Source organism: Dermacentor silvarum, chromosome 8 (genome assembly GCF_013339745.2).
Source record: "Dermacentor silvarum isolate Dsil-2018 chromosome 8, BIME_Dsil_1.4, whole genome shotgun sequence".
NCBI classification, from domain to species: Eukaryota; Metazoa; Arthropoda; class Arachnida; order Ixodida; family Ixodidae; genus Dermacentor; species Dermacentor silvarum.
Window position 1 is genome coordinate 80,607,319 of NC_051161.1, and position 14,370 is coordinate 80,621,688.

Sequence of the window (14,370 nt, forward strand, 5' to 3'; positions counted from 1 at the left end):
TAGAATTGTGCTATCGGCCACAGGATACCTTTACAAATGTTTGAAAGCTTTCGCTGAAACACCGGGTATATATATATATATATATATATATATATATATATATATATATATATATATATATATATATATATATATAGAGAGAGAGAGAGAGAGAGAGAGAGAGAGAGAGCGAGAGAGCCCGCAAATACACGCAAAGTGCCTCAAGCAGTCCGTCGCGCGGCAATTTTTCTTGTATTCACGGGCTTCTTTCACGCTCGGCAAAACACTTTTTACGCGATAAAGGGCCCCGTGTCGCCGAAAATCCGGCGTCGGCAACCGGCGTGTGATACGTGTGGCGGAGTAAATCATCCCCAACCACCCCGACCGCGCAGGCTCTCCACGTGGTGCAAGGTTTTGGTGAACGAAAATTGAATTTCTCACAGTGAAATCCGTCTGGAAAATGGTAAAGTACGACTGTACCATTCGGCGTAGGATTCGCCGTTGGATTGTTTAGCATTCGGCGTGGGATTGCAATTTGAATGTACGAGAACACCTCATTCTGCTACGAGGAAACTCAAACACAAACCTCTTTTCCAGCATTTTTACCAGGCCTACAGTCGCGCGTTGCGATCCGAATGGGTCCCGATAACGGTATCGCGTTTTACTCTAAAAGGCGAAGCTTCTTGCAGCACGTATCGAGCAACAGAAAGCTGTATCGGTTGTTTTTTGTGTTCGTATACACTTTTCTCACTGATACTCTTATTCTACATGTATTATTTGCGAAGTTGATTAATTAATCAAAATTATTCATGTCAGTAGGCAGAATGCAAAAAAATTACACCATCTTCCCGTAGGGGAACCTTGAGTAGTATGCGAAGCAGCCATGGGGTCGACTCAAGTTCCCATTAGTTTTCAGATCGGCCCTCTTCTCCGCGGCGCTGTCCACGGCGCTGACACTGGCGTTGACGCTGGCGCTGTCCCTTGCACTCATCGCGGCGTTGCGGGAGGAGAATGAGAGGACGAAGTGAATGATGATGAGTGGGCGAAGCACCGGTGGATCATTCGGGCAAAACGCCGGAAGCGTTCTCCGGAAGCCGGAAGCTGGCTTCCGGAAGCGGAAGCAGAACCAGAAGCGGAACCGGAAGTGGAAACGGAAGCGGAAGCGGAAGCAGAAACCAGCTTCCGGAAGCGGGAGCTTGGCGTACATATACTATACATATGCATACAAGGAGAGGAGGGGGAGTAGGATGCGCATGCGCAGTGCGGGTGTGGACACCACACGGCGGATGGAGGGAGGGACATAGCCCCGACCATAAGCTGCTTCGCATCTAAAAATATGATTAATCTCTCCTTCACAGGAATCGGTATAGAACACGAAAGTGAAACGTGTCTTCATGAAAGCTGTTGCATGTTTGCTTCGTGAACTCACGGTTCGCTGCAGCGAAAAGCGCGCGTACGATCACCGGGCCCGCAACCGTGTTGCATGCTTGCTTGGTGCGCGGCGTCCAGTTGGCGAGCGGCGTCCAGCTGCCGAGTCGCTTCGGCGAAGGTAAGAGCATTTTGGTCCGACTACGTAGTGTCTTGGGCAGCCAGTTGAGTTGCGACGCGCTCAGCATCAGGAATGCGAGTGGCAGTGTTCGTTGCGTGCGCCGCGAACGCGCAAGGGAGTTCTGCTTGACGCTGGCTTGTCTCTCACCGGACCAAAGCGAGATTCACCCGTCAACGGCGTTGCCTTTCTGTGCCACTCAGCTCAGCAGTTTTCTTCTCTGGGGCAATCGGAAGGGAAGCAGTAGGCGGAGTGTAAGCACTGCTGATACATGTTGGATCCGCATTGCATAGGCGACGAGGCGCCACAGGCTAATCCGACGCGAAAGACAAATGTGCAGAAAGTGCTAACACCAGGCTATACCGCATTACACTCTCCGCTGCACTGTGACTACCAAAGCGCTCCTGTCGGCGTTCGTTAGTGCCGCGATGCAGTACTTCGCTTAACCGCTCCTAGATGCGGGTGCCAACCATAAAGTTTCGTACAATAACCACTAGAGCGAATTCTGGCGCTGCGATTGTTCAGCCACCATCGGTACGGTAGGAAGTACATGGATTTGTCTGATCTTCGTGCTTGTGGATTCAGAAGCTCCTGTGGCTGTTTATTATAACGCTTTAACTGCCTGCACTGCCCTAAATTTCAGAGGACTGTATACTTTTATAAGTTGAGAATACTACGCGAACACACACAATTGCTACAAAGTGCAGAATAATATGTGAAAACACACAATTGCTACCTAGGAGGATATAAAACAATTTTTACCTGCGGAGCTGTTAAAAGTCGAGGTTGATCACTACGAAGCGAAGGGGAGAGAGTGTGAAATGAGGAGAGGAGGTGCAGAGAGAGAGAAAGAGAGTTAGACAGATAGCGAAATAAATAAATAAAATAAACTTTCTTGGCAAGGCGGGATTCAAGCCCCGGTACCCACGGTTCGAAGGCGAGCGCCATAAACACTCCCACGCTGGCAGAACATGCATTTATGGGAACTATATGATTGCGTTATACCGACGATTGTAAAACAACTTGCTACGGGCGAGAGAAGAGAAAATGAGAGCGAGAGACACACACACACCGAGAAAAAAAGAACGAGCAACACACATAGAGAGAAAGAAAGAGAGGGGATTTGAAATCGGGTACTCACGGTCCGAAGGCAAGCGTCATACCCACTACTCTATGCACATACGCCTGCAGATTTGACAAGCGTGGAACTGGCTTAATTTTTTTCCGATAGCAATTATACGATAGCAAAAGTGCATGCGCCGAGTGCCGGTACCTTCGTATGCGCTATGCTTTCGACGTTTAGTTTGCGTTGAAACGACACGAGAGACAGCGCGAAGGTCAATTTGACCGCGGCTGCTGGGGTGCTTTCTCACTCCGGCGTTTTTACAGCGAGTTCCCGCGGTCATCGAGCGAGATGTGTGTTTATGTTTACATGTGCGCGCGGGAAACCGTGTTTTCTATTTAGTTAGTAAGCGAATGTTTACAACTTTATACGGCCCATTAAACTACTATCCTTGCTTCGTATAGCTCTTTGCTAATTTGCTTTCGAAATCGATGCTTCGCCTTGCGGGCGAAACTGCGACTTTTTTATAGCCTCCTAGACTGCTACCACCTCGAAGAGCAGTTATGGGCTGTCCAACAGGCCCGCGACGCGACGGAGAGGCTCGGCCTCTCTGTCCCGACGTGGGAGCGGTCCGCGGCGCGCTAGCGCGCGCCCTCAAGGACCCTAATAAAGTTTTTCATCCATTCATCCTAGATTGCTACTAATTGCAGCGGTTCAGCCTCTCGAGGTGGCCAAATCCAAATGCGTCAGGCGTCTCAAAGTGCTGACTTGCCAGCGAGAAATTGAAAAGGGCGTTCTAAGCCGCGTGTCGATACATGCGTCCGTGGCTAATTATTTCAATCATCCCGAACCGCCAAGATAACGCAGGCCCTCCGCGTGGCGCAGGGGCGTTAGTGCAGAAAACTGAAGTTCTCAAAGTAAAATCCGACAGGAAAATTGTAAAGTGCTACCTAACTACAACCTACAGACATGATAACGCCGTATTGTAATCTGAATGTACGAGATAACATAATTCTGTTATGAGGAAAGAAAAACACAAAACCCTTTTCCAGCATTTCTACCATATAACACGGCGCGCCAGGGTTCATTACTTGCAAAAACGACATCCAGATGGCGCTCGCCTCCTCAGCAAATAAACTGGGACTTAGCCTGCCTAAAGAGTTCTGGACCCGCGGGTGCCTCGGGGCAAAAAGCAAACAATTAATAAAATAATAAAAAACGGTGCTAGGGCCTTCAAATATTAATATAAGACTACTCATATTACCCCTAGAAAAACGTGTTTCCAGCAATGCATATCTGTTTAAAAGTGAAGCCAACATCAATAAGGGGATCGGTGTGGGCTTGGTCTTTGTAAGCTGGCTTTTCCGCGTTCAGTGTTGCAATGAATGAAGCCTACTTGCCGCATACGAACGGTGCATTGTGAACGGGTCCCGATAACGCTATCGCGTTCTGCTCTTAAAGAGGAAGCTTAAGCGTCCTCCTGTTTTTTAGCCATTTGCTTTTCCATTTATTTAATAATGTTTATTTTTGTTTATATGTTTATTAAATACCGGGCCCCTCGGTATCTTTCTACTCGTTCATTATACATATATATACACATAAATATGTAACCTATAATTAAATATATATTTGGGATCAGAGACAACCTTGCAAATTCAAGAAAGGAAACGTCGGAGCCACCGCGAAAGGACTCGTCAAGCTTAAGAAGGGATGCGAAAAGCAGCTGAAGGTGGCCGTGGCAACAGTGGGACCTATCTCCGTATTCATCGATCCACACTTTCGGCCATTCAGGTTCTATAAGCATGGTACGTACCACGGCGACCGTCCCATTACAGGAGCGTCCTTTCTTTCACACATTATATAGAAGCTTCAGAGCCTTAGTGCACTTGCATTCGTGCGGTGCGTGAATTCCTCAGTTGATACGTTCTGGCGCTGCGATTGTTCAGCCACCATCGGTACGGTAGGAAGTACATGGATTTGTCTGATCTTCGTGCTTGTGGATTCAGAAGCTCCTGTGGCTGTTTATTATAACGCTTTAACTGCCTGCACTGCCCTAAATTTCAGAGGACTGTATACTTTTATAAGTTGAGAATACTACGTGTGCCATTCATGTGAACGCTCCCAGGTGGTGGTACAGAGTCGTTTCGGTCCGGCTAGTGCAGAAGTCGGGTATACATGTTTCCTATCGCAGGAACTCTTCATTATGCTGTCACGAGTTCACCGAAAAAGTGGTTTGGTCAGGTAGCATACCACAGAAATCACAAACACCTCGTCAGCAACTAGTAGCATTTGTGTTTTTTTATGATTTTTAATGTAATTTGGCCTTGAAAGAGCTCTCTCTACTTGTGAAAAATCAAGGATAGTCATCCACCTTACAGTCTCTGAAGCTAGAAAGGAAACTATTATTTTCGTTAAAAATAATGTTTCGCCTTTCAAGAACAATTTGTGATTTTTCTGGCATCAAGCACGCTGGTGTGGTTGCTCTACAATCCAAGGTAACCAGGAGGCTAGCAGGTCAAAGAACAATGTAGATCGAATTATTCGACAACTTAAAGCAAGGGAAGACTAAAGATGCCAAATGAGTTGTGTGGGGAGCCCGCCAATTGGAGGAATAATTGCTGATCTCTTCTTCCACTACCTTGCGGACGTCCATAGAATTGATTTGCGACTCCCTACTTTTCCGTCTTCCAACACGACCACATGTCTTGGTCACAACATGTGCCATGTGTTACTGCCTCTGAAATGACTTAGATACTGTAGGATGGTTCCGCATACTTGCCCGGCGGTCGTCTCTTTAATGATGATCAACGTCATGTCCCAGTTCATATCTAATATTGTGGTGTTGTGAAACATTTTTTTATGTACTGCGGACATCACATGTCGAAACTGCTCTTATAACTATGGCAATCATCCTAAATCAGCATTGCACCACTTTGGAAACCATAAAACTAAAAAAATATTCTTTTTATCAGGCCCATATTGAAATAGACTCTTTTCATTCTCAAGCACAAGTTTGACTGGGTTTCTACCTATTTTTTCCCCGACTTGTTCTTGTGAGCCAGTAAAATGTACAGCATGCTGACGAACGCAGTGTTTGTCGAATTCAAATTCGCTTTAAGTGTGACAAATCAGTCCCGCTAAATTCTACACCTATGAGAGCATGCACTTTAAAGACATCAACGTCATGCTGCAAACGAATGTTGAACTTCAGAAACGCTAATCGCACCCGCCGTGGTTTCACAGTGTTTAGGGATTTCTGCTGCTGCATAGGAGGTCCTGGGTTTGATTACAGAAGTCAGCGGCCGCATTTCGATGGAGTCAAAATGTTAAAATTTGTTTTTGCTTATATTCAGGAGCACAATAAAGAAACCCATGTCGTCATAATTATGCTGGAGTCCTTTGTTACGGCACCCTTCATAGCTTACTATGCAGTTTTGCAAAGTTAAATGAAAGAACTAAATTTCATTTAGTTTGTCAAATTATTTGTACGGTTAAACGCAAGGCGGAGGAAGATTCTTGAAAGGAAAATATTGTCATCTATTAAAAAGTACTACTAAGCTACGAAAAAAAAATACCGTGCAGGTTCCTTTTTAAAAAAAGATTCGCAGTAGAAGAAAAGCTCGCTCTGGTCGGGGGAAATATATAAAACACGGGTTTACCAGGGAGAAATCTTTCCAATAAAAAAATTGTTGTCCATAGCCCCGAGATGCCACGGAAAGGCGTTGGTCCCGAGTTCAAGCCCAGGACGAGGACAAGTTTCTCTTCGTCTGCAATGCTTTCTTTCTGTGGAGTTCATGCCGTCGTATAATTTGTCTTACTCATGAGTGAATCGCATTATTTCCCCTTTATGAATATTTTAAATCCAAATGGTACTTGAAGGTTGGTTTCTAACGTCACCAAGAGGCTTCTTAACTAGATTCAGTTACGGTTGCTGCTGAGAGTCTGCAATGACCCTTTCAAGATTTTTCGATACTAAAATGAATTAAATAGAATACACGTAAATAAAATTCAGTTTCAAGACATGAGTACAAAAAAAGGTCCAGTGGGACAAAGGCCCCAAATTTGGTGCAGTTCATTTTCAATGAATATATTTCGTGAGAAGAAATAGTGTTCGTATGCTTTCAGGCTACACAAAACATCGAAAGCACTGCCGCTGCTGCGACAATGGTAATTGCTATAGAGTAAAAAGAAGTACATTTACGAATCACGTGAACAATTTGCTCATGCGCTAAAGTGCCTATGACGTTAGTTTTTGAGAAAGAGATTGTGCGTTCAGGTGGCAGCGGCTCCCCGTATTTTTATGAGAGCATCAAGCAAGAATTAAGCGATTACAGGCTAACACAAATAGTCAAGGTGAAGAAAAAAACTTGCTTTGTTGTCACCAATTTTAAAATGAACGGGACTTCCTTAATAAAATTGCCTGCATTAACAATGTCTTGTCTAAGTGACGGCTCATAGGGGTCAGCTTGTGATAAACGGTCCTGGAAAAAAATATAGTGTACGTTAATCAACATTTATATGAGCACAGAGTTAATATGAACGTAGTGATAATAATACGAAAAGTTTGATTTTTCTCTTAAAGGTGGGCGTTTAAAGGTTTGCTGTTATCAAAGATACGTTTACAAATAAATTCATTGCTATTCGCATTGATGAAACGAAAATTATGTTTATGAAAGGCACATGGTTCTAACATTCAGAAGCTGAATATTTCGATTTCTTCTCACAGATCAAGTTGCCGAGAGTTTCCCGCTTCACGGCGATGCTTACACAATAAAAATATCGTAGCTTAGCTTTCGCGAACGTTTTGCATAGCTTGACGAAGCAATATTTTAGTGCCTAAGTTTGCTGCCAATGTATACAGCAGCATACGAGTGTTCGAGAAGAGCGAGCTTCGGTACGAAAGTATCGCCCAGCGACTGAAACATCAATGTGCACGACATTGTCTTCTATTGCAACCAAACAATGACTGCCACGAATAAAAAAAACATTTGATTCGCTATTTTCAGAACCATGTATCGCCGGTAGTAAATTCTGCTCCCCTGAAGTCAAAAATGGAAAGCGTGATGTATAGTACAAGCAGTTCTTCAAATTTATCTCTAAAGGTACAGTTTAAAACAACAAAAACTACACTTGAAATTACCTTTCGTTCTGCACAGCTCCCTATAGTTGAAAATATTCGCTTTCTTCATTCACAAGAATCACGTTATGAAAAGAATCAACTTCCGCGCACGCGAATTCACGCGCACGAAAGTGAAAATTATAGTATACACACTTGCCTTTCAATAGCGCAAGCAATGTATTAAGACCCAACGGAAACACGTGGACAGCACCTTTAAACATCACGCATTCAGCTAAGGAGGCATACAAGAACAAGTCTTTTGTCTAGTTTTAGGCGTAATGACTTAACCAAATACACATAATCGTTGTGGGTGCAGTGCTTGTCCCTGAATCTGCCTTTTTCATTTTACTGTGCTGCCCTCTGCCGCGCGCCGCTGGAAACGTTTTGGCAGGGTGCTGGGGCTTTCGCCGGTTGACTTGTGAACCTGCGCCCGTGTTAAGTGCGCATCGGTTGTGCGTTTCGTGGATCGCGAATAATTATTAATGGCTTCTGGGGGGCAGCATGTCGTTCCTGGAAGCCATGTAGCGCTCAACTATATACATGTAGGGAGAGCAGGCCTGAGTGTGCTGTTTTGTTTACAGTGCGGCCGATAAAGGCACGCTGAGTTCCCTCTGCCGTAGCGGCTGCTTTGGAGTTTGTTGGCGCTAACTCCTGCACTTGCACCTCGCTTTTTTTGTAATTCTTTTTACACGTTCTTTAGACATTTCGCATAAATAAGATGTTTTCGAGTGCGCAGCCTTCCGCGTTGAATTTAGCAAAGCCATGCACTTGTTTACATCGGCATCTACAGCCACAGATCGTTGTTATCGTCAAAAATGGGGGAAAAGGTGCATAAATGAAAAGGCGCTGATATGAAATATTGTCAAAACGTAGAATAAAACACACATATCTGCTCATATGAGCCGCGTCGTTCCATCGTGAGACGAGTCAGTATGAGCGGCTGAGCCACTTCAATGGTGGCTGTGATCCAGTTACAAATATTGCGCTGTTAATTTATTACTGATTCTCGCTTTTCTTTAACTTCGCGATAGTTAGTTTGCGCGTGTCATAAAGCATTATTAGAGCAAATTGTGCTCGCATAAGCGCTCATTTAAAGACCGTGTTGTTCTCCTGCAAAAACGCAGATGCCATCGCTTACACCATTGGTATATAACTGAGCGAAGCGGCTGTTTATGCATGCTGTACCGCATGTACCGTCTCTTTTTTCGGGTTTGACGCAGAGATAAAGAGTACATCGCAGGATTTAAGGAATTTGTCAGCATGCCAACACGTAAAAACCCACCCATCTACGTCGTGAATACGACCGGTAGCCTACGGGAACGGTGACGTACAGATGTTGTCACAGGCGTTGGGCACAGCGCTGTGTCCCCGCTTGCAGCTTATTGTGTACGCTCCCTCCTCCCCCACCAGTGACCTTCGGTCCTCCCTTTTCTAAATAAAAGAATTCATTCATTCATTCATTCATTGTGTACGCGGCGATCGAAGCGAAGGGTAGTTTATTTAAAATCGCTAAGGCTAGAATTGGACTATAAAAGCAGTTTCCTTCATTATAACTTGCTTACTTTTCAGTACCGGTCCGCTGGTAGCGGGTGCGCGAACTCGACGGCGCCAGGCCTAACCTTCGCTGAACAGGATCAACATTGGCTCAAACTTATGTGCACGGATTGAGAGGGTGGAATCTTGTGCATTTCAACTTCGTAGGCAAGTCTTCACTCACTTTGAGTGCGATTATTTATATATACTAACGAAGCCATTGCGGCTATCGCATTATCGGTTCGACGGCCGATCGCGCGGGGTTCGGCCGAATGATGGTCGGCACGATGATTTTATCGGTGCTGTCGAGAAGAAAGCCCATCGCATTACGACAACTCGCGCTCGTCGGTTACGTCTTGTAGGCCTGGTATGATAAAATGGTCTCAGCGACACAGTGCTGAATGGTCGGCCAATCGTAGGCGTGCGCGTCTTGTCGGTCTCGTATCGTCCCAATGTTACCGCGCCTTGAACGAGTACGTGAAGTCGGGCCACACGCTGCCACTACCAGCAAGCGAGGACCGACGCTGCATGAAGTATTCGTCAGCAACGTGTTTTTAAGTGTCGTCCAAGTGTAACGCTGGGGTTTATCGATAAATTTCCTATTACAGCCATCAATGCAAGGCGGCAACTACGTGGTTCCCTGTGCAGTCTAGACGAAGCCTTCACCGCTTTCTGTTAAAAGTGGAGTTGCAGTCTTACGCTACGCACGTTTTCGGTACCGCACCGACGTCGAGCTACCAGTGAAGTTTCAACGAGGTACACAGCACGAGTTTGCACTTGCAGTAGCGCGCGTGCGAGCGCATGTTTTTTTTTTTTTTTTTTTTTTTTTTGGGGGGGGGGGACGTTCCCCCGAGACGGGGCCGCACGGCCGCGCGCGCGACCCTTCCAAAACGTTTCGCGACTAATCCGTCAGGGCAGGGCGCATGCGCCGTAGCGCCGTGAAGAAGGCGGATTGCTTAATTTTTGTTCGCGGGGCTGCATGATGGGGTAGACTGGTAATCACGTGTCAGATAGGTTCGACTCAGTCTGCAAACGCATATGAAATCAGGTTTTAGTACTGATGTACTAGATGAAGTTTTCTAATGCGTCATCGCATATTAACATAGAAACGTATTCATTATTACTTTTTATTTGAAATGCGATTTTGTAGTGCCGAATGTGTCTTTTAAGATTTCCTTCTGCCATAGGAATCGTCGACGACCCGTCCTGTACAACGTACCGTTTAAACCATGTCGTTCTCTCCGTCGGCTATGGTGTTCAGAATGGCATAGAATACTGGCTCCTGAAAAACAGGTGAGACGCCTCGTCGTAATCTGAGTGCGTTTCAGCACTGGAAATAACTCAATGAACAAGTACCTTAAAAACATGGCTGACGCGAACGTTCACCGAGAGGAAACGCCCCGCTATTCACTCGCCGTCTGTGCAGTATGCGTATACGTGGTTCATGTGATTCATTGTTCTGCAGCTGTCATGTGATTCACATCTGCCGCGTTATCAGAACTGTTAATTAGTGCTCATGGACAATTGTGCTTTTATGTATGTTTTTTTTCCGTGCTCGGCACCACATAAATACTTGACCACAAAGGTCTGTGAAGGTGGTTGTGGATGGCCAGCAAAGCTGTGTATGTGGTGATTGACCGTTGCTGCGGTGAAACGTTCCAAGTTTGCGGGATCGGAGCCACATGGACGGTTCGCATTTCTTTTCGCCTCGCAGTCCTGGCGGGCAGCACGCTTACGCTTGGCGTCCGCGGGCTGCTCATCGTCGGTGGTCTCCTTCCGCCGCCACCACGCCCATTTCTGTTCACGCCGTTGTTCTTGGTAGGCATGCTGTTCTTCTTCAGACCGTAGAACATGCGGCCTACCCATATCACATTCAGAGCAGAACTGAGGAAAAGAGACTACGTAGAGCATGACGCCAGAAGGCAGAAGATACTCAGATTGGTAGGCACCTAGTTTGAATACGCGGGATGGCGTACACGTGTATGGTGCGAACGTAGACATGGCCGACGCGGGTCAAAGTGTAGTATCAGCTGTTATCAGCTTAATATCTCCTACGGGTTGTATTTAGGCCCAAGATATGAAACTTATTTTTGCAATTGGGAGTATAGTGCTTGAATCCTGCTTCACCCCCTCCGCCGTGGGTCGGCCCACTATTGCAATGTCTTCGGGATTTTCGAACTACGGACATCGATCCGCTGGAAACTAGCCATATACAGCTTCGCAGTAATGTAGCTTTTCCACTCCGAGGTTTATCTTGTTCATTTCTACAATTGCTCATGAGCTCCGGCATCTAACTTCGCTGCCATAATTTCGACATCTAATTACGATATCTAAACTAGAATGCATTGACATTCCACTTACCTTTGTAGGCAGAACATCGTTTTATGCATTGAAGCACAAAAGTAAGCAGAACGCCAGTGCATTTCTCCGCAAATTCGGGAATTATTATCTCGAAACTGGTGTAATCCTGGGAATTAGTTCCAATTGAATTCGCCTTGTGAACTCCACGGCTAGAATTTGTAAATTGCAATATGTAAGGTATAATTAGTTACAAACTTAATTAGTCAGTTCTTGTTATTTGTCGACTATGCATTGAAAACTTTATGTAAGTAAAGTCCGCCTCCATGAGTAGACCTGCTCATGAACTAGAATTGTGCTACCTGCCACATGCAACCTTTAAACATTTTTGAAAGTGTTCGCTAAAACACTCGGTATTTTTTAGACTTAAGCTGCTGATGTTGCGCTGGGACGACAATAATTAAGATTTTTTATGTATTATCATCTAAATAATATGCTTATGCAAAAATTTGCTTTGTTTTGCAGCTATGGAGATCGCTGGGGAGATGGCGGTTATTTTAAGGTAATTCGAAACAAGAACATGTGTGGCGTAGCAGCAAGTCCATCGTATCCTCTGGTTTAGGATTTTCATCTTCGGGATCTTCAAAGAAAAATAAATTGACATAAAATATATACGTGAATATTTTCTTTGTCCTTCACATTGTGTGCCCTATTGTAATATGGCGATCATCTGTTCCAGCTGTTAAAAAATCTGGTTAGTCGCTATGCAGTGAACATAAATCCCTACACCAACCATAGCCACTTCATTCTAAGTAAAGCAGTTCACATTAGGCACATCACGTATTGAGCAGCTCGGGAGAAGGGCTGATCCTTCACCAAGTGCAAGATCATCTAATAACAGCACGTAAAACAAGGCAGAAACGTAGAAGAGACACAGAAGATACACACTCGGTGCTGCGTATGTCTCTTCTCCGTTAGCATGTCGTATTACGCGCTGATCCTGAATATCCGGATAGCCCGAGTTTCCGCTCTAGTAAAGCGCAAGATTTCGAAGGTCAGTTTGTGTGAGCCATTGCTCTTGACGGACACATCAGTTAGGAGCTTGACTGATTTGTGAAAAAGGCAAGCGGGAGTCGGCAGAAACAGTAGTTATTGCGTATTTAAATAATCTGTTGTGGGCTCAGATTGAGATCCCCTTCTGTCTATACTTCCAGTGCACCGTTTATCACAGGATCCCGCCTATAACCTTCACAGGCCACTTGGGGGCGATAATGCATCGCTAATTAAATAAACACGTAGACAAACCTTGGGTTAAATCTCGCATGCAACTATTTATAACGCCATGTAAAATCAAATGAATGAAGTTTCTGGGCAATCATGTCGTACAGTTACGAAAACACTTGTGAGGCAAACTTGATTACCAGGCTAGTTCGCTAACATTCATTAGATTTAGGTGCACGTAAAGAACCTTAGGCTGTCAAAATTAATCCGAAGCCCCCCACTACGGCATGTCTCTTAATCCTGTCATCGTGTTAGCTGGAGAAACCCTATATTTCAATTTAATTAAGCTTTAGACTTGTTCTCAAAAGTGACATACAGCTCAAAAAAATAGTAGAGGCATTTCACATAACTGAATATCCCTCCTGCCTACAGATACTTGCCTAAGCCATGCTTCTGTAATGCCACATGTTACAAAAGTTCATTTATTCATCGTTAACACGCTTAAACGTGTGGTTTTCGTATTTCTGTTTCTTTTTTCTACATTTTGTCAGTACTACCTAGTTCAACGGTTTCTCCTTTGATTTACTTCACATACGCGATTAGGTCCTTCTTTCTGGGGTTTTACGTGCCAAAACCAGTTCTCATTGTGGGGCACGCCGTAGTGGAGGGCTCCGGCTTAATTTTATCCACCTGGGGTTTTTAACGTGCACTACTACGCAAGCACATGGGCGTTTTTGCATTTCGCCTCCATCGGAATGTGGCCGCCACGGCACGAATTCGATCCCGCTACCTCATGCTCAGCAGCGCAACGCACGCATTTGTATACATAGTTAAACTATTTCGATAAAAATTGTCATCATGAGAAGCGCTTTGCTTTGCTTCCAACGCCTGTCGTTGTTTTCATTTTGCCAACAAGTGAAACTGCGAGTCATTAAAAAAACGTCATCGTATGACACTGTGTTGTTTAGCTATCCATTCTCATGCGGGCATTGTTGGTGATACCCGAAATAGCAATGTACGATGCACAGTCGTGTCCTCAAGATTCTGTCTGGAGCCATAAGTTTGTCTAGCAGACGTAATCTAGGGCATATTTTTTAGACTTCCTTGGTAAAATTGTTTGTGCGTGCGTCTACGCGTATGTGTCCTGGTTTTCACATATTTATGGCGCCAGTTGTGCTTATCAGCAGCTCGTTTTCTATGCATGTTCGATGTCAGTGCAGGTGCCTCGACGACCTCGTCTTTGTTTTGAATGTACCGAGGCTACACTTCTTGATAACTAAAATCAGAAATGGTGGCTGGAGATAAGCTCCAGATATAAAAACACCCTGGTTTGTTTTAATGGCCATCTTTTGGGGGTAACACAGCGATAAAAGCACGGTTTCCATTCCCTATTTAGAGACAGCGATTGGCATTTTCTACTGTATACAATAGACTCGTATTAAAAATTCATGGGTCAAACACGTCTTTGATGCTTCAGAATCACATTATCGGAGTAGATTGCGCAAACGGCGCATGATAAGGAAAAGTCGGGCAGACTATATTTACAGACGCTCCTACTCGACATCATGTGTACACACAGTTTCTTATCGGTGCGTAAACAGCTGAACTACA

The 14,370-nt window shown here is 44.9% G+C and overlaps 1 protein-coding gene across 1 annotated transcript in view; it reads left to right on the plus strand.

The window, feature by feature from the left end:
- Positions 1–12,160, plus strand: part of LOC125947682 (cathepsin L-like) — a 21,997-nt gene extending 9,837 nt beyond the window's left edge. The window contains exons 2-4 of the mRNA XM_049672899.1: positions 4,228–4,393; positions 10,428–10,533; positions 12,064–12,160. Coding sequence (XP_049528856.1) covers positions 4,228–4,393; positions 10,428–10,533; positions 12,064–12,160 — 369 coding nt within the window. The remainder of the gene's footprint in view (positions 1–4,227; positions 4,394–10,427; positions 10,534–12,063) is intronic.
- The last annotated feature ends 2,210 nt before the right edge of the window (positions 12,161–14,370 follow it).